This window comes from Phyllostomus hastatus, unplaced genomic scaffold (genome assembly GCF_019186645.2).
Source record: "Phyllostomus hastatus isolate PE091 unplaced genomic scaffold, TTU_PhHast_1.1 phas_scaffold_200, whole genome shotgun sequence".
NCBI classification, from domain to species: domain Eukaryota; kingdom Metazoa; phylum Chordata; class Mammalia; order Chiroptera; family Phyllostomidae; genus Phyllostomus; species Phyllostomus hastatus.
The window spans coordinates 9,507,328-9,531,578 of NW_025334016.1; the positions used below are offsets into that span (position 1 = coordinate 9,507,328).

At 37.6% G+C, this 24,251-nt stretch overlaps 1 protein-coding gene across 5 annotated transcripts in view; it reads left to right on the plus strand.

The window, feature by feature from the left end:
* Nucleotides 1–24,251, plus strand: part of KDM6A (lysine demethylase 6A) — a 176,007-nt gene that overhangs the window by 50,431 nt on the left and 101,325 nt on the right. For all 5 annotated transcript variants that reach the window (XM_045860700.1, XM_045860701.1, XM_045860698.1 and 2 more), the window contains exons 3-4: nucleotides 1,903–2,011; nucleotides 15,023–15,072. In XM_045860700.1, the coding sequence (XP_045716656.1) occupies nucleotides 1,903–2,011; nucleotides 15,023–15,072 (159 nt within the window). The remainder of the gene's footprint in view (nucleotides 1–1,902; nucleotides 2,012–15,022; nucleotides 15,073–24,251) is intronic.

The window sequence follows — 24,251 nt, forward strand, 5'->3', positions numbered from 1 at the left end:
GTGCCTGATGAGTCTGCCCCTTTAGTGTGTTGCTTGTTGAGGTGGTTGGGTGGTGCTTTGATGTCTTCTGAAGCTGTCCCAGGTGCAATGGCTCTGGGGGCTTCTGGGAGTTGCAGGCCGAGGCCAGCCACCACCTACCTGTGTTTTGCCTGAGGCCTACCTGCATGAGCTAAAAAGTGATCTGCAGATGGCTGCTACTTGTGCTGGGCTTGGAAGTTCCCAGGAGAGGCCAAGCTGCTAACAAAGGTGAACTTCTGGTAGTGCTGGGTCTGGGCCGCTTGTTGAGAGGTACCGGTCATGCTGGGGCCAGATGCTGCTTGTTTGAGAAATTTTAGGAAAATTTAAAGCATGAGCCAAGACAGGACATTAGTATGGAAAAGCCACTGGAAACAGCTTGAGTAGGCCAGCAAGTTGAGTTGGGCAGTGTCTCAGGGAATCACCAGGGTGGGGCAAACAGTGATAGCCAGGTGATGGATACTCACACATGGCCTCTGCTTGCCAGCTCTGTGGGGGAAGGCCTCAGAAATGGAATGCTAGCATTTCTGTCTGGAAGAAAGCCACCCTACTGGACTTTGCCCCAATGCCATACAGTTCAGTTTCTTTCCATATCTGTGTGGTGCACTTCGAGCTGCTATCCCAGTGATGGAGATGAAGTGAGAGAGTCTGAGTAAGTTTTGCACGTGCCCTTTAAGAGGAAGCCTGGGATTCAGAAGTGCTCTATCTCACTCAGCCACAATCCCTACCTGTATTTATAGCTAGAAGTTGTGAACACTTCTCTGCCTGGCACTAGAACCCTGGGTGCAGGTCCTGGTGTGGGGTTGGGACTCCTCATTTCTCAGGGGCTACCTCTGCAGTCAAGATATCCCTACCAACTTTCATCTGCTACATGTGGGTGTGGGACCAGCCCGTTCCGTGTCTCTGCCCCTCCTACAAGTCTGGATGTGGCTTCTTCTATATATCCTTAGTTGTAGAACTTCCATTCAGTTAGATTTCAGACGATTCTGAATGATGGTTGTTCTGTAGTTTGGTTGTAATTTTGATGTGGTTGTTGGAGGATGTGAATACTGCATTTACCTACCCTGCTATCTTGACCAGAAACCCTTGAGGTTTTCTAATATTATTCCTTTTGTCAGCCTTTTGAGTGTTATTAAAACTCAAGACATAGCGAGGATATCCAGGCTCTCCTGTAGCTAATGACAACTGGAATTTGTCAGACTCCAGAATTCTGTTTTTTTCCATTGTTCATTTTTTTCATACTGTCTCCTAGATTTAAAGAAGAAGAAAAAGATACACTTAAAATATTATTTATTTATTTTTCCTTCAGGGAAGGAACGGTGAGAGTGAGCGCATAAGCATGTATTGGAGTTGGGGGAAAGATTAGGAATAGAATTAGAGTTGGTGGGTTTGAAGTATATCATGAGAAGACAAATGAAAGGCAATTTATGGTAGTTTAAACTGGTAGAGGTTATGGCAAAAAGTAGCTATTAAGTATAAATGGTAGTTATTAATATTACTCTGGAGATTCTATGAATTCTCACATAACTTAATAAAGTTCTTTCCATCTATGGGGAAAGATGAATATTACTTGTTTATAGCAACAGGGGCCACAGTAATAATTCAGATTTATAACTTAAAAATAATGTTATCAGAGTGCTCCTATGTTATCTTACTAGGCAAGCATTTCCATTTTATAGATAGGAAAAGCTCTTATGCCATAACCAGTGGCTCTTTTAATAAATACTCAGGTGTTCTAAGGTATGCTGCATTGACTGTGTCTGTGGTAGAAGTCAAATATATTGATTTCTTGGGTAATTGAATGGAAAATATGTGCATTATCTCAGGAAGGAAATGCATTTTCCGGTTTTGTCTTTTTCTTAAATGCTTTATTTTTTTTATTTCTAGGCTGTTCGCTGCTACGAATCTCTAATCTTAAAAGCTGAAGGCAAAGTGGAGTCTGATTTCTTTTGTCAATTAGGTCACTTCAACCTCTTATTGGAAGATTATCCAAAAGGTAAGTTTTCCCCTTGTTAATTACTGTTTGATTTATAAATGCCTTTAAAATTATTGAAATTGTTTGTACTCTTTTTATCAAGGATACTATCATTTTTATGTCTAAGAATTTCTAAGCTTATGAACATCTTAATGAGAAAAAAAGTATGATAGATGGAAATGTGAAGAATTCATGTAACTCCATGTAGATAATCAATAAGTTGACTATTCAGTTAAACTGATTACCACTTACATGTGCACTACTACCATTTTGTTCTGCCCTGTGAAAAATCTCTACCCTTAAAGGCTGTATACCATAGCAGAAAGTGAGCCATTGGTGGATACTTTAGGAAAGTAACACAAACTCAGCAATTCTCTTCTTTATCCTGCCTATAAAACTTTCATTTTAGGTAGAAAATATTTAAACAAACAATCTGGTCTGTAGCCATGTTATTGTAGAGATAGGGAACACAGTTGTTGATCACATATGAACTTGAGCATTAGATTAAACAACGTTTTTTATTAACTTGATTTTTTTTCCTATTAGATTTAAGTAACTAGAGGTAGTCCCTCAAAATGTGTCCTTTTTATGATACCAAACTGCTGACCCAGACCATTTCTCACTTAGAAAGATAAAAGTACTTCCAAATACTACCTCCCTCATTACTAAAGGCAAAATCCATAGCAATGAAAAACTGTATCCTTATAAGCAATGTTTAAAGTCTTAAGTCAGAGTTGGTGAGTTTTCTTTGGCTTTTTTCTTTTTTGTCTTTCTTGGGTGGAATCATAATACTCCATCTTAGGATATATATGATATATATATAGTACAGGAACATCTTATTTATGCTTATTTTCCACATGTTTAGTGTGCTGAACAACTGGTAGGTTATTTCAGGGCTAGCATGAAGGATTGTTTATGTTTAATTTTGATGTTTTATTATGCCACTTTTGTATTAAGTCAAGTGAACACTTTACTAATGAAAATGCAATTTTAGTTTGAGACAGGTGTAACCTATAGGGTTTGTAGTTAGGCCTTTTTTTATAGCTCATCTCTATTGTTTACAGTTGCATAACCATTAAAAGATTATGTATACATCCCTGAGCTTCTGTTTTCTTTCTTTTTTCTTTTTTAAGATTTATTTTATTTTTAGACAGGGGAAGGGAGGGAAAAAAGGAGGAAAGAAACATCAATGTGCAGTTTCCTCTTGTGCACACCCTACTGGAGACCTGGCCCACAGTCCAGGCATGTGCCCTGACTGGGGATGGAACCAGTGACTCCTTGCTTCACAGGCTGGTACTCAAACCATTGAACCACACCAGCCAGGGCCAATGAAAAACTTTTTAGGCTGCTTGTGACCTGTAAGGAAATAACTTGGATTAAATGGCTCGAGGTCACAGTCTCTTAGGGTGTGGTCAAGTAAGGATTAGAACCCAGATTTGCCTAAAGCTTCTTTATACTTTTCCTACTATATCCTGTTGTTTATCTGGTGGCTCTCATTTGATAATGTTGACTATCCCTTCATTTTAACACAAGAAGTACACTTATTTAATGTTTACACACATATTTTCATTGTTTAAAGGAAAATGTTAAGATATATATAACCATAAAAGGTCAGGAGGCAGCCTGAGAGCAGGAGCTGTGTTTGTTCACTTCTGTATTTCACTGCATCTAACCTGGTGTTAGTGACTTAATATTTAAGAAATATTATGTGAGTATGTTAATGACCCATTGATATTTTACCATCTAGATGCAGATCTTTTAAAGTCATTTTTGGTACAAATCTTTAGAGACTTCTATTATAATAAATTTTCAGTATTTAAAAATTTAAGTTAACCACACAATTTTCTTTAACCCAGTATATCATATTAATTTCTCTATCTCGTAAACACACTTCATAGCATTTCAGTTTTCTTAAATAGTATTCTATCATATAGGTGGAAGAGTTCCCTGTTGGATGTGTAGACTCTTTCTTTGTTTCTATTAACATAGTTACTGTCTTGTCTGTTCTGGTAGCTAAATCTTTGCACACATGTTTATATTCTTAGAAGAAATACTTTGGTATGATAGGTTTTACTGAGTGAAAGGAGATATATCTATAAAAAATTAAAGCTTTTGACAGATAGTGCTAAACGATGCTACAAGAGACTTCTACTAATTTATACTTACAGTACTAAGAGAATGATAAAACTTCCTGTTTTCATGAACTCTTCCCACTATTGGGTATTTCCCTTATCACTACTGATATCACCATTTAAATTCATTATATTTTCTATGTTTTTTTAATCTAACAAGACTAAAAGGGCTTACTTAAAAACAAGTTTTTTTAAAAAAAAGATTTAATTTATTTATTTTTAGAGAGAGGAGAAGGGAGGGAGAAAGGGAGAGAAACATTGATCAGCGGAGAAAAACATCGATCAGTTGCCTCTTGAATACCCTCAACCAGGGACCTAGCCTGTAACCCAGGCATGTGCCCTGACCAGGAATTGAACTGGCAACCTTTCCATTTGCAGGATAATGCCCAACCTGCTGTGAGCCATACTAGTGAGGATGAAAACAAAATATTTAAAACTCATTATGAAAAAATAATTAGAAGTTTGTCCATAAAGCTGGTTCCACATAGTAAAACAATCTGAACTTTGGAAATTGGTTGATAAAGAATTACTATTAATATGTTTGGGGGACATGGGTGGATGTGGAGACAGGGGGAAAGAAAAATGGGGACACTGTAATAGCATAAGCAATAGAATATAATAAAAAATATGTTTGGGCACACCATTTTTGGTTATGTGGCAAAAGAAAACAGGTTTTGCCTGAAGTAAGTCAAAACAATTTCCTAGTGGGATAAAGGAGGATTTCTGGAGCCAATAAAGAACTCAGGGATAACAAAGTGAAGGTTAGATGATTTAGGGAAGGGGGAACTCAGTTATACATATGCTGCAATCATTATTGAAACAGATTTTAAGCATTACAAGGATATCCAAACAAATGGTTTCCCTTATTCTCTATTGAGGACCTTAGAAAAATCTAGTGAGGGCAGCCTAGGAATTTTTGTTCCCTGGCTAGGTAACTGACATAAAGATTAGAAATAAGGTCTATGATTTGGTTAAAAGGATTTCACGAGAGACTCTGGTGATGGGTATTTGTATAGTCTTTGAGGTTTTAATGATTTATTTGGATTAGGAAACAAAATATGTTAGGATTTTTTGTAAAATAGGATGCTAAGCCTAATGGGGTACAGTATAGTTATTGAGAAATGTATAAAGGAATTGAAAAGTCTAATTTACAAATCGGTGCTTGAAATTTGGACCATTTACTTTTGTGAGTTTCAATTTCAGGGTTCCTGTCTATTTCTCGTTTTACCGTGTTAGAGTATGGATGCCATGTTTCTCCCAGCTGAGAATCACATAGGCTTCTAACATCTCAGTTTCAGTTACTTTGCAGGACATTATACTATCTCTTTAAGGCACAGGTAGTAAACACAAGGCCCGTGGACCAAATCCGGCCCTACACCTTGTTATATCCCGCCTGGCACCTCGTTTCTACCCGGTGACAGCGCTGAGCTCTTGCCCCTATTTAAGGAGTAGTTACATTTATACAGTCCTAAAATTACATTGGCTTTTTGAAGGCAACTGTAAGGCTGATGTTGCCCCTCGTGAAAATGAGTTTGACACCCCTGCTTTAAGGGTTCCTCTAAATCTAAATGGGAATTTTATGAAATCATGTAATTTATGTTATTGTTGAGGTTACTGAAAATCCTTCAAACTTGTTGAAATTCTGTAACATCAATAAGAGTGCAGTTCAGAGTTCATATGATACTGCACAAAACTGTTAAGGATCCAGGCACAAATATCAAGGATCTCATTATTCTAGCTTAAACAATAAGGTGCTGTATTGCTCACATAATTAGTTCATTGATGAGTTGTGTGCTAGTTCAAAGTCTAGAAGTGTTGCGCATGGGTCACCGGCCAGCAGTGACCACGGAATGCTGTGGATGGCTCGACGATAAACACGCGAGAAATAACAACATGCACAGAGACAAACTAGTTTCTGTGGGGAAGTAGGGACGAAATGGCCACTCCCCCTAGTGGGGAGCGCGCCGATTTACAGTCCATACCTGCTTTTATTAGGCTCATTCTGCATAATAATTCAGGTAAAGTACAGTACTCATTAGGGGGAAGTAAGGAACCATAGAAAACAGAGAACTCTGCCGGTCTATTGAGTTGGGGGTCAAAGAGCTGTAAGACTGAGGAACAAAATAACTTCCTCCTAAGACCCTTCTCATTCAACTGGGAGCATTCTAAACAAAGAAGGTTTCACAGTAATTTACATGTTCTTTCTTAGGCCTGATCACCCCGGGGAATCCGCACTTCTCAGCACAGAGCTGCACCATCCTGTCATTGTTTCAGGCTTAGGTGGAGCAAGGGAACTAAGGCAACTGGGAGACAAGGAGGTTTTTTTTCCCAGACGCTGAGAACTCAGGCTATGTCAAAGCCGAGGAGCGAGGGTCCATCACCCCCTTTTGCTGCAGCCCCCCCCCCAAGTCCTTCTTTTGGGGGGCCTCCCAAAGTGATCGTGCCTGTCTTAGGTCGTCTCCCCCGTGGGGAATCTTACCCGTCTTTGGCTAACCGACCAAGCTTTTTGGGGTTCAGTTATGAATAAAGCATCAGAAGCAGCATTCCTGCCAGGAAGATAAGCTTTTGTCTCCTTGCTGGCTTACAGTTCCAAGGGCGTTCCCTTAGCCTTAGCCTACGTGGGGGTTTCAGCTTCTGATACCAGTCAGGGCGGTTCCCAACATAGAAGTACCCAGGTACTTTGTTTCCTTTGCTTGCTTTATGGGCTTCATCCTAAGAATAGTTACCTTTACAGTGGCAGTTATTGATACGTGTTTCCTTGTTCACATCCAGCAGTAGAGAGAGACACTTATTCCACGACTTATGTTATAGATCAGTAGTTGAGTAAATAATTAAAGAATTTTTTCTTCAATTACAGTTGATGTTCAAAATTATGTTAGTTTCAGGTGTACAACCCAGTGTGTAGGCATTTATATAACTACAAAATAATCACCCTGATAAATCTAGTACCCATCTTACACCATACAATATTACTGACTGTATTTCCTATGCCACACTTTACATCCCCATGACTATTCTGTAACTACTAATTTGTACTTCCTAACCCCTTCACCTTTCTCGCCCATTCCCCTACCCCTCACCTGACAACTGTCAATGTTCTCTGAATCTCTGAATCTGTTTCTGTTCTGCCTATTCATTTTTTATATTCCACATATAAGTGAAATCATGACATTTGTTTTTTCCATCTGACTTATTTTACTCAGCACAATGTTCTATCCATGTTGCAGATGGCACGATTTCATTCTTTTTTTATGACTGAGTTATATTCCATTGTATATATGCACTGCTTCTTCCTTCATCTACTGCTGGATACTTAGACTTTCATATCTTGGCTATTGTAAATAATGCTGCAATGAATATATATCTTTTTGATTTAGTGTTTTGGTTTTTGGATGTAGATGTCTTTTTGATTTGGTGTTTTGGGTTTCTTTGGATGAATATCGAGAAGTGGAATTGTTGGGTCCTTCTTTGATAGCCTTTGTTTTAAAGTGTATTTTGTCTGCTATATGTATTGCTACCCCACCTTTTTTTGTTTGTTTCCGTTTTCATGAAATACCATTTCCCATCCCATTCAGTCTGTGTATCTTTCAGTCTGAAGTAAGTGTCTTGTAGAAAGCATATTTAAGTGTTTTGTACTGTTATGCATTTATTCACCTGTCTTTTGATGGGAACAGTTAAACCATTTGCATTTAGAATAAGTATTTATTGCCATTTTATTTGTATTTTTAATCTTTTTCTTAAAGAACATCCCTTAACATTTCTTGTAATACAGGTTTCTCGGTGATGAACTCCTTTACCTTGTTCTTGTCTGGAAAGTTCTTTCTCTGTCCTTCAATTCCAGAATGAGAGCCTTGCTGGGTAGAGTAATCTTGGTTGTAGATCCTTGAATTTCACCACTTTCAATGTTTCATGTCAGTCCTGTTGGTTTACAAAGTCTCACTTAAGAAATCAGCTGACAATCTGTGGGAGCTCCATTGTAGGTAACTAACTGCTTTCCTCTTGCTGCTTTTAAGATTCTCTCTTTGTCTTTAACCTTTCTTATTATTTTTTGTTTTTTAAAAATTGATTTTATTTTTCATTTTTAAATTATATTATATTGATTATGGTATTACAGTTGTCCCAATTTTTCTCCCTTTGTGCCCCTCTACTCAGCACCCCACTCCCTCAGGCAATCCCCGCACCATTGTTCATGTCTATGGGACATGCATATAAGTTCTTTGGCTTCTCCATTTCTTATACTATACTGTATTTTATATCTCCATGTCTGTTCTTTTAACTACCGATTTGTACTTTTTAATCCCCTCACCTCTTCAATCATTCTCTCCATATACCTCTCCCATCTGTCAACCATCAAAATGTTTTCCATGTCTACGATTCTGTCTGTGTTCTTTTCAGTTGCTTGGTTTTTTAGGTTCCTATATATATATAGTCATTTTATTGTTCATAGTTTTGATCTTTTTCTTAAGTCCTTTTAACATTTCATATAATACTGGTTTGGTGATGATGAACTCCTTTAGTTTTTTTCTTGTCTGGGAAGCTCTTTATCTGCCCTTTGGTTCTGAATGATCCTTGCTGGGTAGAGCAGTATTGGCTATAGGTCCCTGCTTTTCATGACTGAGTATTTCTTGCCAATCCCTTCTAGCCTGCAAAATTACTTCTGAGACATCAGCTGACAGTCTTATGGGAACTCCCCTTTAGGTAACTAACTGCTTTTCTCTTGCTGCTTTTAAGATTCTCTCTTTATCTTTAACCTTTGACATTTTAATTATGATGTGTCTTGGAGTGGGCCTCTCTGCATCCATCTTGTTTGGGACTCTGTGCTTCCTGGATTTGCATGTTTATTTCATTCACCAAATTAGGGAAGTTTTCTTTCATTATATTTTTTAAGTAGATTTCTAATTTCTTGCTGTTTCTTCTCTCCTTCTGGTGCACCTATGATACGAATGTTGGAGTGCTTGAAGTTGTCCTAGAGGCTGCTTAAACAATCCTTGTGTTTTTGGATTCTTTTTACTTTTTGTTCTGATTGATAGTTTTTGCTTCCTTATGTTCCAAATCATTGATTTGATTTTCGGTTTCATCCACTTTATTGTTGTTTCCCTGTAACATGTTCTTTATTTCAATTAGTGTATCCTTTGTTTCTGAATAGATCTTTTTTATATTGCTGAGGGCCTTACTAGGTTCCTTGAGCATCCTTATAACTAGTGTTTTGAACTCTGCATCTGATAGCTTGCTCATTTACATTTCGTTTGGTTCTTTTTTAGGAGTTTTCAATGACAATGTCTTTTTTTTTTCTCCTCATTTTGTCAGCCTCCCTATGTTTGTTTCTATGTATTAGGTAGAACTGCTATGACTCCCTGTGTTGGTAGTGTGGCCTAATGTAGTAGGTGTCCTCTAGGGTCCAGTGGCACAGCCTCCCCTTTACCCAAGGTGGGTACTCAGGGTGCGCCCTTCATGTGACTGAGTACACCCTCCTCTTGTAGTTGAGCCTCGGTTGCTGTTGGCAGGTCAATGGGAGGGATTTACCCAGGCTAGTCAGCTGCAAGGACTGGCTGTGACCACTGACCACTAACCTGTCCCTTCTGTGGAGGATCAGCTGTACAGTGGCAAGGTGGTGGTGCTCTGATGTGGTGTGTAGCTGTCCACTCGGTACATTGCTCTGGGGTTTCCCGTGTGGTGCAGGTCAAGGTTAGCCCCAACCAGTGTTTTGCCCAGGTCCTTCCTGCCTGAGCTCTAAAGCAATCTAGGATGGTTGCTCCTTGTGCTGGACTTGAAGATGCCCAGGAGAGGCCAAGCTGTGCATCTAGACTGGTTGCTGCTACTGCCAGGCCATAGGCCACTTAGTAAAAGGTATAGAGGCTGGGGGTCATTGAAGCTGGCTCTTGCTTATTTGAAAGGAATTAGGAAGTTGTGAAACATGAGCCAAGACCAGCCATTTACACAGAAAAGCAGCTTGAGTGGGCTCAAGTAAGTCAAGTAAGTGGGACAGAGTCTCTGGGGATCTCCAGGGTGGGGCAAGCGGTGTTAGCTATGTTGATGGAGTCTCAGATACGGCATCAGCCTGACAGCTCTGTGGCTCTGTGGGAGGACGGTTCAGAAAAGTGACAAAGTCTTCCTCCTGCCTTTCGTTCTGGGAGAAAGCTGTCCCCCAGTGCTTGCCTTGATGCCACACACTTCAGTTCCCCTCTGTAGGCCATTGGTGCCTTTCAAGCTGCTACCCCGGTGCTAGAGCTCAGAGGGAGTGAGTCTTAGTAAGTCTGTGTATGGGTTCTGTAAGAAGAACTGCTTGGGATTCCAGGAATTTCTTCTATTGACTCAATTTCTGCTGGTTTTTGCAGCTACAAGTTATGGGGACTTATTTTCCTGGCACTGGAACCATGGAGGCACAGCCTGCTGTGGGGTTGGGACTTCTCATTTCTGAGATATCCCTCCTAAATTTTCATCCACCACATGGTGGATGTGAGACCAGTGTGTTCCTTGTCTCTGCCCCTCCTATCAGTTTGGATGGATGTGGTTTCTTTAATTTCGTAGTTGTTAGACTTCCAATCCACTTGATTTTTGACGGTTCTTAGTGATGGTTACCTATATTTTAGTTATAATTTTGATGTGGTTGTGTGAAGTGGCAAGACTTGTCTGCCTGTGCCACCATCTTGAGTGGAAGTCCTAACCTTTAGTATTTTAATTATGATGAGTTTGGTGTGGGCCTCTTTGGGTTCATTTTGTTTGGGACTGTGCTCTTCCAGGACTTGTATGTCTACTTCCTTGACCAGGTTAATGTGTTTTCTGTCATTTTTTGAAAAAGGTTTTCAGATATTTGCTTTCTTCTCTTTCTGGCACCAACCCTCACCCCCCCCCCCCCCCATGATGTGATTGTTGGTTTACTTCAAGTTGTCCCAGAGACTCCTTACACTATCCTCATTTTTTTTGGATTCTTTTTTCCTTTTTGCTATTGTGGTTGGCGTTTCCTGCTTCCTTATCTTCCAAATCTCTGACTTGATCCTCTCCTTCCTTTACCATTGATTCTCTGTAATGTATGAGTATTCTTCATTTTAGTTCTTGTATTTTTCATTTCCAACTGGTTCTTTTTCTGTTTTCTATCTCCATATTTATTTTTCTTCTCTCTTTGTTAAATTTCTCACCGAGTTCATCTATTCTTCCTGTATGTTCCTTAAGCATTTTTGGAACCATTGTTTTGAACTCTGCATCTGGTAGATGGCTTGTCTTCATTTTGTTTAGTTTTGTTTTAGTTCTTTCATTTGGGACTTATTTATTTGTTTGTTTGTTTGTTTGTTTGTTTACTTATCTCCTCATTTTGGGCAGCCTCCCTGTGTTTGTTTCCAAGTGTTAGGTAGAGCTGCTACCTCTCCCAGTCTTGGTAGAGTGGCCGATAGTAGTAGGTGTCCTGTAGGTCCCAGTGGCACAGCCTCCCCAGTCACTAAAGCTGAGCAGCCATATGCATCCTACCCCCTAGGTGTTATATTTGAGTCTTGATTGTTTTGCATGTCAATAGGATGAATTTACCCCCAGGCCACTTAGCTGGGAGGACTGGTCACAATCAGTGGAGGACCTCCCATGTAGGGGCTATAACCCTATGATGTAGAACTAGTTTCAGAGGGTTTCTGGTGCCAGATGAGTATGTCTCTTCAGTGTGTTGCTTGTGGAGGTGGTTGGGTGGTGCTTCAAGTGTGGTCTGAAGCTGTCTGTTGGGTGCGCTGGTCCCTGAACTTCCCAGGAGGTACAGACCAAGGTCATCTTCTACAAGGCCTTGCCTGAGGTTATCTGGAATGAACTACAAAGCAATCTGTAGGTGGCTGCTACTTATACTGTGCTTGCAGGTGCCAAGAGTCCCAGCTGTGAACCAAAGCTCCCTGCTTCTAGTGCCAGGTCTGGGGCCACTTTAGTAAGAGGTATGGAGCATGCTGAGGCCAGATATTGATAGTTTGGGGTTTGTGAAACAGATTTTAGAAAGGTCCACAGCATGATCCAAGGCAAGCCATTTTGAAGGGAAAAGCTACTGGGAAGGACTTAGGTGGACCTGCATATTGGATGGGGAGGGTCTAGGGGAATCACCAGGGCAGGGCAAACAATGCTAGACAGGTTGATAGAGATTCAGATATGGCACCCTCCTTTAAGCAAAGGAACAATGGCCTCTACTAGCACCTTTGTCTGGGAGAATGCTGCCTCTCAGCTCTTACTCTAAACCCAGACAATTCATTTTTTTTTTCCATATGTCCCTGGCACCTTTCTAGCTGCTGCCCTGGAGCTGGAGCTTGGAGTGAGTGAGTCCAAGTAAGTTTATGTACAAGCCCTTTAGGAATGATACTTGGAACTTCAGTACCTCTTTGTTTCACTCAGCCACAATCCCCACTAGTTTTCACAACCAGAAGTTATGTGTTGCGCGTGGGTCACCGGCTAGCAGTGACCACGGCACACTGTGGATGGCTCGACAATACGCGAGAAAAAACACACATGCACAGAGACAAACCAGTTTCTGTGGGGAAGTAGGGACAGAATGGCCACCCCCCTAGTGGGGAGCGCGCTGATTTACCGTCCATACCTGCTTTTATTAGGCTCATTTTGCATAATAACTCAGGTAACGTACAATACTCATTAGGGGAAGTAAGGAATATAGGAAACAAAGAACTCTGCCGGTCTATTGAGTTGGGGGGTCAAAGAGCTGTAAGGCTGAGGAACAAACTAGCTTCCTCCTAAGACCCTCCTCATTCAACTGAGAGCATTCTAAACAAAGAAGGTTTCACAGTAATTTACATGTTCTTTCTTAGGCCTGATCACCCCGGGAAATCCGCACTTCCCAGTACTGAGCTGTACTTCCCCGTCATTGTTTCAGGCTTAGGTGGAGCGCGGGAACTAAGGCCACCGAGAGATAAGGAGATTTTCTTCTGGACGCTGAGAACTCAGACTTTGTCAAAGCCGAGGAGTGAGGGTCCATCACCCCCCTTTTGCTGCAGCCCCCCAAGTCCTTCTTTTGGGGGGCCTCCCAAAAGTGATCGTGCCTGGCTTGGGTTGTTCCCCCGTGGGGAATCTTACCCATCTTTGGCTAACCGACCAAGCTTTTTTGGGGTTCAGCAGCAGAAACAGCATTACTGCCAGGGAGATAAGCTTTTGTCTCCTTGCCGGCTCACGGTTCCAAGGGCGTTCCCTTAGCCTAGCCTAGGCGGGGGTTTCAGTTTTCTGATACCAGTCAGGGCGGTTCCCAACAGTTATGGGGACTCTTCTTCCTGGTGCAGGAACCTGGGGCTAGGACCCCTTGCTCCTCATGTGTACCTGTGCATCCAAGATACCCCTTCTCATTTTTTTAATGGCCACAGACAGGTTGTGGGACCAGCCAGTTCCATATCTCTGCCCCAACTACCAGTCTTGACATCACTTCATCTTTACATCCTTGATTATAGGACTTCAGTCCAGCTAGATTCTAGGCAGTTTTGAATGATGGTTGTTCTGTAGTTTAGTTGTAATTTGGTTGTAGTAGGAGACAAGTATTGCATTTACCCACTCCATCATCTAAATCAGTGGTGATTTCTGGACACAAACCTTGTTTGACCATTGTGTACCAGCAAGTTTGATAGTTAGCCTGTTCTTTTTAGAAGACGATCAATTAATGACTTTCCTGACCTAACTACATTCAGGAGTGTAGAACTAAAAAAGTGAGGATGGCTTAAAATCAACTCTTCACCAAAACTGGAAAAATTACAGTCTAAATGTCCTTCCAGTATAGGTTGGCTGGCATCATCTTATGTAAAAAAGATGAACATTACTCAAATAAGTTACTTGCTCAGATATGTGATGTTTTGGGTAACACTTCTCCAATTTGAACATTTTCAGAAATTTTTCTATGGTATTCATATATATTTAGACTACTTACTGATAAATAATATGAAAACATTACACATGGAATTTTAGAAAATGTCAATTTCCATTTTCCCCTACTTTTATCAGTATAAAATTTTATTATTCTCATTGAAAATATTACTTGAAAATCTTAACAGTCATTTTTAAAAATTGACATATAATTGAAATAAGTTTCAGGTGTATGACATTTGCTATTTGTATATATTGGGCAATGATCACAGTAAGTCTAGTTAACATCCATCACCATATATAGTTATGAAAAATATTTTTTTGTTGTGATAAGAACTTTTAAGATTTACTCTCAGCAACTTTCAAATATAGTTACCATGTTGTACATTACATTCCCATGACTTATTTATTGCTTATCAGTTTTTTGAAAAGGGATATCTCTACCAATTCTAATGTACATACATAACTTTTTGTTTCCTTTTTAACCTCCTCACTGAGTTTTTCAAATGGTAGGATCTTCTTTAATTTTTTTCAGAGCCCTTTATACTTTGGAGTGGATTTAGGGGTATAGGATGCACTATATTGGAATTGAGTTGGAGCAAGGTAATGTGGGGTGGTTTTCTTGTTGGTTGTATGAAAGGAAGCTTCACAGACAAAACAGCTTCTTTGCCCTTTGAGGTTTTTGAGCTCTTACTCGTTCTTGGAAATAACATCCTTTGTGAGAACAAATAACCTATCATATTCTGAAATAGCATTGGAAAAATCTTAATTCTTTTAGGAGATTTGGTCTCTGAGGAAGGTCAGATTAATTCAAGAGGTAGCCTAGGTTCTGTTCAAGTGCAAATCTGAGATGTGATCATGTTTCTACACCCTTGAAATCTGTATATTTGACATTTGTTAACATGTTTGACTATGAGCAGGGGTTCTCCAGATTTCTAAATTATTTGGTCTTAAATATCACTGTCTGCTGGGAGGTGGGTTTGGTGGGAAGCCTCTTATGCTTCTTTCAATATTTGATGTTTCTTGTACTATTGATTTTGAAATGGGACATAATCATGACTCATACTTGTTTTTCTTCTCTCAGCATTATCTGCATACCAGAGGTACTACAGTTTACAATCTGACTACTGGAAGGTTAGTGCACATTTACATGCCTATTTCTTGTTTTTTGGGGGGGGGGGGCAGGTTACTACTTCTGGCAATACTCAAAATGAATTGTGCTTTTTTATTTTGTTTGTTAAGTAATTTTGTTAATTATTTAAAAATTATTTTTAGGGAAAGGGATTGGGAAAGGAAAAATGAGTTTTCTTTGTGCTATCTTGTATAAATCACCTTGTATTTTATTAAAAGAATTAGATAACACTGATAACATCTATTGGGCAAAGATGATACTAAGTGTGAGAGGTTAAAAGCAAGCAAGACCAAATGGCAACAGTATGATTCTTTATCAGGCTGAAAGGGAAGTCATAATTGGAGAGTTATAGTGGAAATTTTTTTTGGTACAGTCTGTCTATTATTAGAGCTCTGAGGACAATGGAACGTAACCATTTTTTAAAAGACCTACCTAAATGAAGAACTGTGTATGACTGTGACCATCTGTTTTCTTATTTTAAGCAGTACATATAGTTTCAGGTTACTCTTTTATATCATGTATACTTCACATGTAAATTTATTGGCCAGTGGTGTTTCCTTATCTGAATTGCTATTTCAGATTTTTTAGATGGATTTTATCTTTTTATTGCCTAGTTTATATTTCTTTTTTATTTGAAGTTTTAATGATATATTTTAGTAAAATATTTTAATGTATTAAATATCTTCTCTAGCCTATGGCTTTTTAAAAAAAGTTTATTGGAATTTAATTTATATACCATAAAACTCAACTGCTTTAGCTGTGCAATTCAGTGACTTCCAGTAAATTTTCATAATTGTGCAACCATAACCACAGTTTTATTTTAGGACATGCCCATTTCCTTATAATGAAACCTCATGCCCAAATCCTGGAAAGTGCTAATCTATTTTCTGTCTGTTTGTAGTTGTATTTTCAGGATATTTCATGTAAATGGAATCATAGAGCATGTGGTCTTTTGTGACTAGCTTCTTTCACTTAGCATATGTTTTCAGAGTTGATCATTTGTAGCATGTATTACACTTTATTGTTTTTTACTCTCTAATATTCTAGTGTATGGATACACCACCATTTATTTATCCATTCATCAGTTGATGGGCACTTTAGTTGTTTCCACTGTTTGCCTATTGTAAATAATGCTGCTGTGAACATTTGTGTACCAGTTTTTGTGTGGACATTTTCATTTCTCTTGGGTTGATTACCAGAAGTAGAATTGCTTGGTTATAGAGTAAATCTATGTTTAACATTTTTAGAAACTATTTTCCAGAGTGACCGTACCATTTTAATAGTCTCAGCAATGGTTCCAGTAATTGTTCAGTTCTTCTTTTTAACTCCTCACCCAAAGATAAGTTTATTGATTTGAGAAAGAGAAAGAGGAGAAAGAGAAACATCGATCATTTGGTTGCTTTAAATACACACCCCAACCAGGGATTGAACCTGCAACCTTTGGTGTATTGGACAATGCACCAGTCAGCTGAGCCACTCAGCCATAGCCATATCTTGAAGTGCAAAAGTTTTAAATTTTGATGACATCCAGTTTTGCAGCATTTTATTTTATTGCTTGTGCTTTGGTACCTAAGAAATCTGCCTGATCCAAGGTCATGATGACTATTTGTAGTTTTTTTTTCTTTATTCATGTTGCTCATTTTTCTTTTGGTTCTTGGTTTTCTTTCTTTTTATATGCCCGTATTTTATGTATGAGTTATACTTATCCTCTATATGTGATACAAATTGCAGGTTATCATTTATTTTGTTTTGTGTGTTTCTTTTTGTCCATTCAGAAGTGTCTGTTTTTACCCCTGCAGAAGCTTATTTTTTTCTGTGTAGTCAAATTTATCAGTCTTTTCTTAAATTGCATCTGCATTTTGAATCATAAGACAGGTTTTTCCCCACTTCTAGGTATTAGAGAAATTCACCCACTTTTTTCATCTAGTACTTACAAGATTTTATTTTTTAATTTTAATCTCTGATCAGTTTGGGATTTATCCTTGATTTATAGTGTGAGGAATGTCCAAGTTTATTTTTTTCCTTATGAGTAATTATCTCAACACTGTTAGTTGTTAAAAAAACGCACAAAACTATCTTTTCCTCCTCTAATTTAAAATGTTGCCTTAAATGTAAGCTAAATTTTTATATACTATTTTGTCTTGATTTTCTGGTCTATTTCCTTGGACCTGTTCATAAAGTCATACACTATTTAACTTACAGAGGGTTTATAATATGTTTTAATATATGGTTGTACTTAGGGCACCATTGCCCCATTTGTTCTTTTTTTTTAAATTTTTTTATTTTAGAATTTTTCTGGCTATCCTTTTATTGTTTGTTTTCCCAGATAAGCTATCCAATTAACTTTAGTTCCACAAAAATATCTGGATTTTTAACTTTGTAATTTTTGAGGTATAATTTACATTATTTTAAGTGTACAAATTTGTAGCATTTAGGCAATTTATATGGGGTTGTATAATCATTACCACAAAATAAAGAACATTTCTATAACTCAAGTGTTTCCCTTGTGCCCCTTTACAGTTGATTCCCACTTTTGACCCCTGCTCCCAGGCTTTTTATCACTCTAATTTTGTCTTTTCTAGAAGATCACCAAACTGGATCCTAATACCATTTATTCTTTTGCTTTGGATATTTTTCATTTAGCATGCTGTTTTTGAGATTCTCCTATGCCGTGTATATCAATATTGTGTTCCTTTTGTTGTTAAGTAGTGCTTCATAGAATAGTTAAACCACAATTAATTTTTTTGTTTATCAGTTGATAATAGGGTTGTGTTCAAATTTGGGTAAAATGTGTATGAGGTACTATGAACATTATTTGTCTTTGTGAGAGCATAGGTTTTAATTTCTCTTGGTGTATAAGTTGATAATAGGGTTGTGTCCAAATTTGAGTAAAATGTGTATGAAGTACTATGAACATTATTTGTCTTTGTTAGAGCATAGATTTTAATTTCTCTTGGTGTATATAACTAGGATTTGGAAATGTTGGGTCATATTGCAGTTGTAGGATTAATGCCAAACTGGTTTCCAAGGTGGCTATACCATTTTAGATTTCATTTAGCAATGTATGAGGTATATGAGGTTCTCACTTATTCCGCTTCTCTACTAGTATTTGGTATTGTCATTTTTTAAACTTTAGACATTCTAGTAATTGATAGTTTTTCATTTTGGTTTTATCTGCATTTCCCTGATGATAGTGATATTGAGCATATCTTGTATGTGCTTTTGTCCTTTTGTATACTTTCTCCTTAATTACCTGTTCATATCCTTTGCTCACTTTTAACTTTTTATTGTCTTACTAATTGAGTTGTATAGGCTCTTCAATCTCTGGATAAAAGCCCTTTATGAGGTTTATGTTTTGGAAACATCTTCTCAGTCTGTGGCTTGCCTTTTCCTTTTCTTTGTGGCTTTTGAAGAGCAAATATTTATTATTTTGATGTTCATTTAATCACTTTTTTTATTGCTTGTGATTTTCATGTTAAGAAATTTTTGTCTACTCCAAGATTATAAAGATTTCCGCAGCTTTTGTTAATAGAAGTTCTATGTTCACATTTATTATGTTTTGGTTTATGGTACACTTGAAGTTGTCAGGTTGTTCATGATGTGAGATAAGGATCAATGTATGGGCTCCCATACAGCCCTCCTCAGTCAAATTGATATCCACTAGTTACAGTATCATTTGTTGGAAAGACTATCCTTTTAAAATTGAATTACCATTTTTTCTTTGACAAAAATCAATTGGCCATTTCATTTTGTGTATTTCTAGATCCTCTCTTATGTTTCAGTTATCTGTGTCTATTTTTAAGCCAATATCACACTGTTTTGTTACTGTAGTCTTGAAATCAAGCATTGTAAGTTCTCTTTGCTCTTTTTCAAACTTGTTTTGGTTTTTCTTGCCTTCCCATATAAAGTTTGGAAGCAGTTTGTCGATTTCTCTTCCTAGGATTTTGATTGGTACCACATTGTATGCATAAACCAATTTGGGGAGAGTTTCTGTCTGCAATAATAATGCATTTGCTAGTCCATGAGCATAGTATGCCTCACCATTTATTTAGGTCTTCTTTAATTTCCCTCAGCAATGTTTTATAGTTTTATTGCACATTTTAAAGTTTATTTCTATTATTTTACTTTTTTGGATTGTGTTGTGATTGGAGGCATTGTAAAATTTCATTTTCAATTGTTGGTATTATATAGGAGCACAATAGATTATTATATACTTAAGCAGTCTGCTATTTAGGTAAATTACTACTTCTAGTGGTTTTGCTCTAGATTTCTTAGGATTTTCTATTCATCATGCTGTCTGCATGATAAAAAATAAAAAAATGATTTTTTCTTTTCTAATCTGTAGATATTCTTTAATATTTTTGTTGCCTTGTTTGATTAGCAAAGACCTTTCATACAGTGTTCAATACAAGGGGACATCTTTGTGTTGATACTTATCTTTGGGGGAAAACATTCCATTTTCACCATTGAATATCATGTTAGCTGTAAGGTTTATGTAGATTTAGATTGAAGAAGTTCTCTTCTATTACTAGTTTTACTTGAAGGCTTTTTCCCCACTCATTTATAATGAATACGTTTTGAATTTGTCAAATTGTCATTATTCATCTATGGAGATACTGTTGGAATTTTCTTTTTTAATGGGTTTATTGTTAATTATATTGCTTGATTTTTCAGATATTTTTTAGGTAAGCCTCATTTAGTCACATGCATTATGTTGTTGGTTTCAATGTAGTAATATTTTGTTAAGGATTTTTAACATTTTTGTTTCTAAGTGATGTTACTCTGTAATTTTCTTCATGTGACTTTGATTTTTATGTCAGGATAATTTTGGACTCATCAAATGAGTTGGGAATTGTTCTCTTCTTTGGTGTGTGTCTAGGGTTGGTATTATTTCTTCTTTAAATATTATGTAGAATTTATCATTAAAGTAATTTATCTCTGGGCCTACAGTTTTCTTAGTGGAGAGAGAGCTTATTAACTACAAATGCAGTTTCTTTAGTATACAAGGTCTGTCCAGAAAAAGTCAGGCCATTGTTAATTCAAGAATGATTTGCAGAACATCGATGTAACTTGGCACCCAAGGAGAGTGGACTGGAATGTACATGTGTGAACAATGACAACGTCACTGTAGTAGTCACTGGGGGCAATAGACGCCATTGAGTGAGCATGTGTACTGTGTAGCCATCACAATCAAAATGACTGAGTGAGTAGAGCAATGAATCTACATCAAATTTTGCGTTAAGCTTGAACATTACTCTGGAAACTTAATGATTTGGAAGGCTGTAGCTATGGGCTACTGGTGATTGGCAGCTTCATCATGACAGCACGCCCGCTCATGCATCATGTCTCCTGCAGAGGTTTTTGGTGAAACATCAAATCACCCAGGTGACTCGGCCCCCCTAGATCCCAGATTTCACACCCTGTGACATCTGGCTTTCCACGAAACTAAAATCACCTTTAAAAGGGAAGAGATGTGAGACCTTCAGTGAAGTTCAGGAAAATATGACTGGCCAGGTTATGGTGATTGGGAGAACTGTGTGAGACCCCAGGGTGCTTACTTTGAAGGAGACTGAGGTGTCATTGTCCTATGTGCAATGTTTTTTGTATCTTGTATCTTCTTCAATAAATGTCTCTTTCATAGTACATGGCTGGATATTTTCTGGACAGACCATATAATACAGTGATTCAGGTTTTCTGTTACTTGGGTTAGTTTTGTCTTTCAAGGAATTTGTCTATTTCATATAGTTGTCAGATCTACTGTTTTCCTCTTATTTTCCTTTTAATAACCGTGGAATCTGAAGTGAAGTGTATCCTCTTTCATTCTTGATAATGGTAATTTGGTATTCTCTTTTTTCTTGATCAGCCTGGCTAGAGGTTTATTAACTTCATTGTTCTTTGCAAGGAATCCATTTTTTTCTCCATGGGTTTTTTTTCTTCAGTATTGTTTTTCTGCTTTATATTTCATAGATTTATTTAATTGATTCCTGATTGCCTTTATTATTTACTTCTGCTTTTTGTTTTTCTCTTCTAATATCCTAAGGTGGTGGTTTAGGTCATTGATTTCCTATCTTTTTTTCCCTAACATAAGTACTTAAAAATACGTATTTCTCTTAGTATTGCTTTAGGTGTATCTCACAAATTTTTATATTTTGTATTTTCATTATCATACATTTGCAAATGTTTTCTACTTCACGTGTGCTTTCTTTTGATCCACAGTAGATGTATATTTGGCTTCCTATATGGTCAAAATATTTGGGTTAGTTTCAATATCTCATGATTAATTATTTTTAATTCTCCTTTATAGAACATACTCTGCGTTTATTCTTTTGAAACATATTGAGACTTATTTATTGGTTCAACACAAGCAAACAAATGCAGATTTGCATTTGTTGGTAGGTAATTGTGGTTAGTAGTTGATTGTGGAAAATTGTTTTTTAATTTTGCTTTTTTCCTCTTTAATGTATTTTGAAGCTCTCTTATTACGCACATACACATTATGATTTTATTTTTACCTGATGAATTGAATTATTCATCAGTTATTTGGGAAAGAAGTATTTGGCCAAAATGTCAATATTACTACAAAACTTCACAAACCACTTTTGACATGTTCGATTGGTCATAGCACCTTCTTCATACACTGCACAAATCTTTTTTGCGTATCAGTTGCATTTTTACCTTTCTTGAAATAATAAAGCATAATATGCCAAAAACATTGAGTATTTTCTATATTAAAATGGCTACACAAAAAGTCACTAATTTTGATAAGTATTTTTAAATGCATGCTGCTGTGACAGCTGTCACAATACAATCTAATGAAATTATTTTGAATAAAGATAACTGAGCACTACTGGAGCCATCTTAAGGAAAAAAACGTAATGGACCTTTTTGGCCAATGCAGTACTTTGCTATGTGGATCAAAAGACCACTTGGGTTCTCTCTGTACCATTTATATACATATAGTCTAGTGGTGGAGGTAAACAGCATATATGTAATGGACATGGAGGATATTCATTTGGAAACATTTGTCAGAAGCCTCACTGTCTTTGGGCTTGGGAATGTGTAAGATACTACTTTCAGAAGGAAAAGGTGAGATGTGTTAAAGGATGGATAGGAAAAGTGAGTTGAAGGAATGATGACACTTTTTCAGCAGAGGAAGAAAACAGGTTTAAAAATCACAGAAATGTGTAAGGGCATATTTTATGCATAGATGTGCATGTTATTTGCCCTTATTGAAGTGATGGCTCTGAGATTTGGAAATATGAGGCTCTCATAAAATGAGGACTGTCATGACTCTTCAGAGAAGTTTAAAATAGAAAAGTGTCATGCTTTGAGTGTTTGAAAGCTCATTGGCAGTGATGTGGAAGGTAGACTGAAATGGGGGAATTGGAAGGGGAGGCTAGAATATGGGAGGTGAGTTATGAAACTATTGAAACAGGTCAGGCAGACAAAGTTGAGGTTCTAAATTACCTAGAGAAAGGCAGTAGGAATAGAAATGGGATAGATTTATAGGCTTTTAAATTATAAAACAAGCTTTGCGAATAGAATGAATGGTTTATTGGTGGGGAGGAAGTGAGAGAAGAAAAGGAGGACTACTTTTTGAGTTGACTGGTGAGATTGTTACCACTATCCAAACTCTTCAGTACCATTTAGAGCAGCATCAGGCTTACCTGTTTAGTGGGGTTCAGCTGTTTATAGTATATGTGACAGGTAGAGGTAACCAAAAGCATTTGGAAATTCATTCCTGCAACTTTGGAATGCTTTTATTCACATACCCCTCACTTTGGTCCCCTAGAGGGCGAACAGCATATCGACGCACCCCCTCTCCCCTCTACATCTGTCACCAGCTATGTGGAATTAGTATCAGAGAAGAATAACATTGAGAAATTTGATATATTTTTTAATAGTTTGGCTTGATTGTATTTTTCAATGATATCCCTGTGTAAAAATATGATTGTCTTCAAAGGTGAGTACTGAAGTATGGGATGCCTGGTGGTACTCTAATCAAGTTGCTATTCTACCCCCAAATTGGCAAACATTATAACAATATCTTGATAATCTTATCACTTAAAATCAAGTTACCTACCCTAAATGACTATCTTTGGCTTTGATATTGTCTTATGTTTTTAGAAGCTTGAATATTACTTTTACTATTATTCATTTTCATGAATCTTACTCTCCCTTTGTCTGGGAAACAGCTGCCTTCTTACTGTTGCTGTTTACTGCTGCATGCTTGTAGGGTACTAGGTCTAAACTTTCCTCAAAAAATTCAAACCTTGGGAATAGAAAATAGCTGTGGCCAGAGGTGGGGTAGGGGGCAATGGCTGATCTTAAACACACTGGCACTGTACTACTGCTTGCTGTCTTTAAAGCATGTTTTCCTTTAAAATCATATGTTCATTACTCACTCCATTCTCTGTCCAGTCTAGTTTTTACACAGGGCTACTGCTCATCACTTTTGGGAGTAAATAACTTTTTTTCCCTTGCAACTTGGGTCTAGTGATTGGGGTCTTGCAAATTAACTAACAATGTAGAGGTTAACATGAGAAAAGAGAAAGTTTATTTACATGTGCATGGTGGAGTTGCTTAGTAATGAGCAATTTCCTCCTTAGCCAGAGATAAAGTTTTACATATAAACCTAACAATACAAGGCAGGGTGTTAGTGCTTCATTGAGAAAATATGGAAGGTTCTGTTGAACTTAACAAAATGGGGTGGGGATGAGGGTAGCAGGGGAATAGGACTTCATTGACAAGGAAAGGAAGGTTCTGTTGTACTTTTTGATGATGATGAGTAGCTGAATTCACACTTTCTATTGCTAAGGGTCAGTATTTTTACAATCCATAAACTCCCATGGAGGGGGAGTCATTGGCAGCTGTATTTTCAGACCCACTGCTTAAGTACAATGTTTTTTTCTGTGGCTGCTGGTTCAGTTTAAAGTAATTTTCATACAACTTGGATGGACTGCTAATCCTTTCCATCACTCTGGTGACTATTGCATACTAAAAGAAGGAGAAAGAAGAGGAAAGGAACCATTTAGGCAAACAAAGTTAAAGTTTTCATAGAAACCCTGTGATAGAAAAATCTGCTTGTCTCACTGGCTAGAACTGTGTCACTTTGCCAACTTTTTCTCTCTGATAGTAACCAGGAAAAAAGGAGGTTGGTCAATCAACAATGCTTTCCATG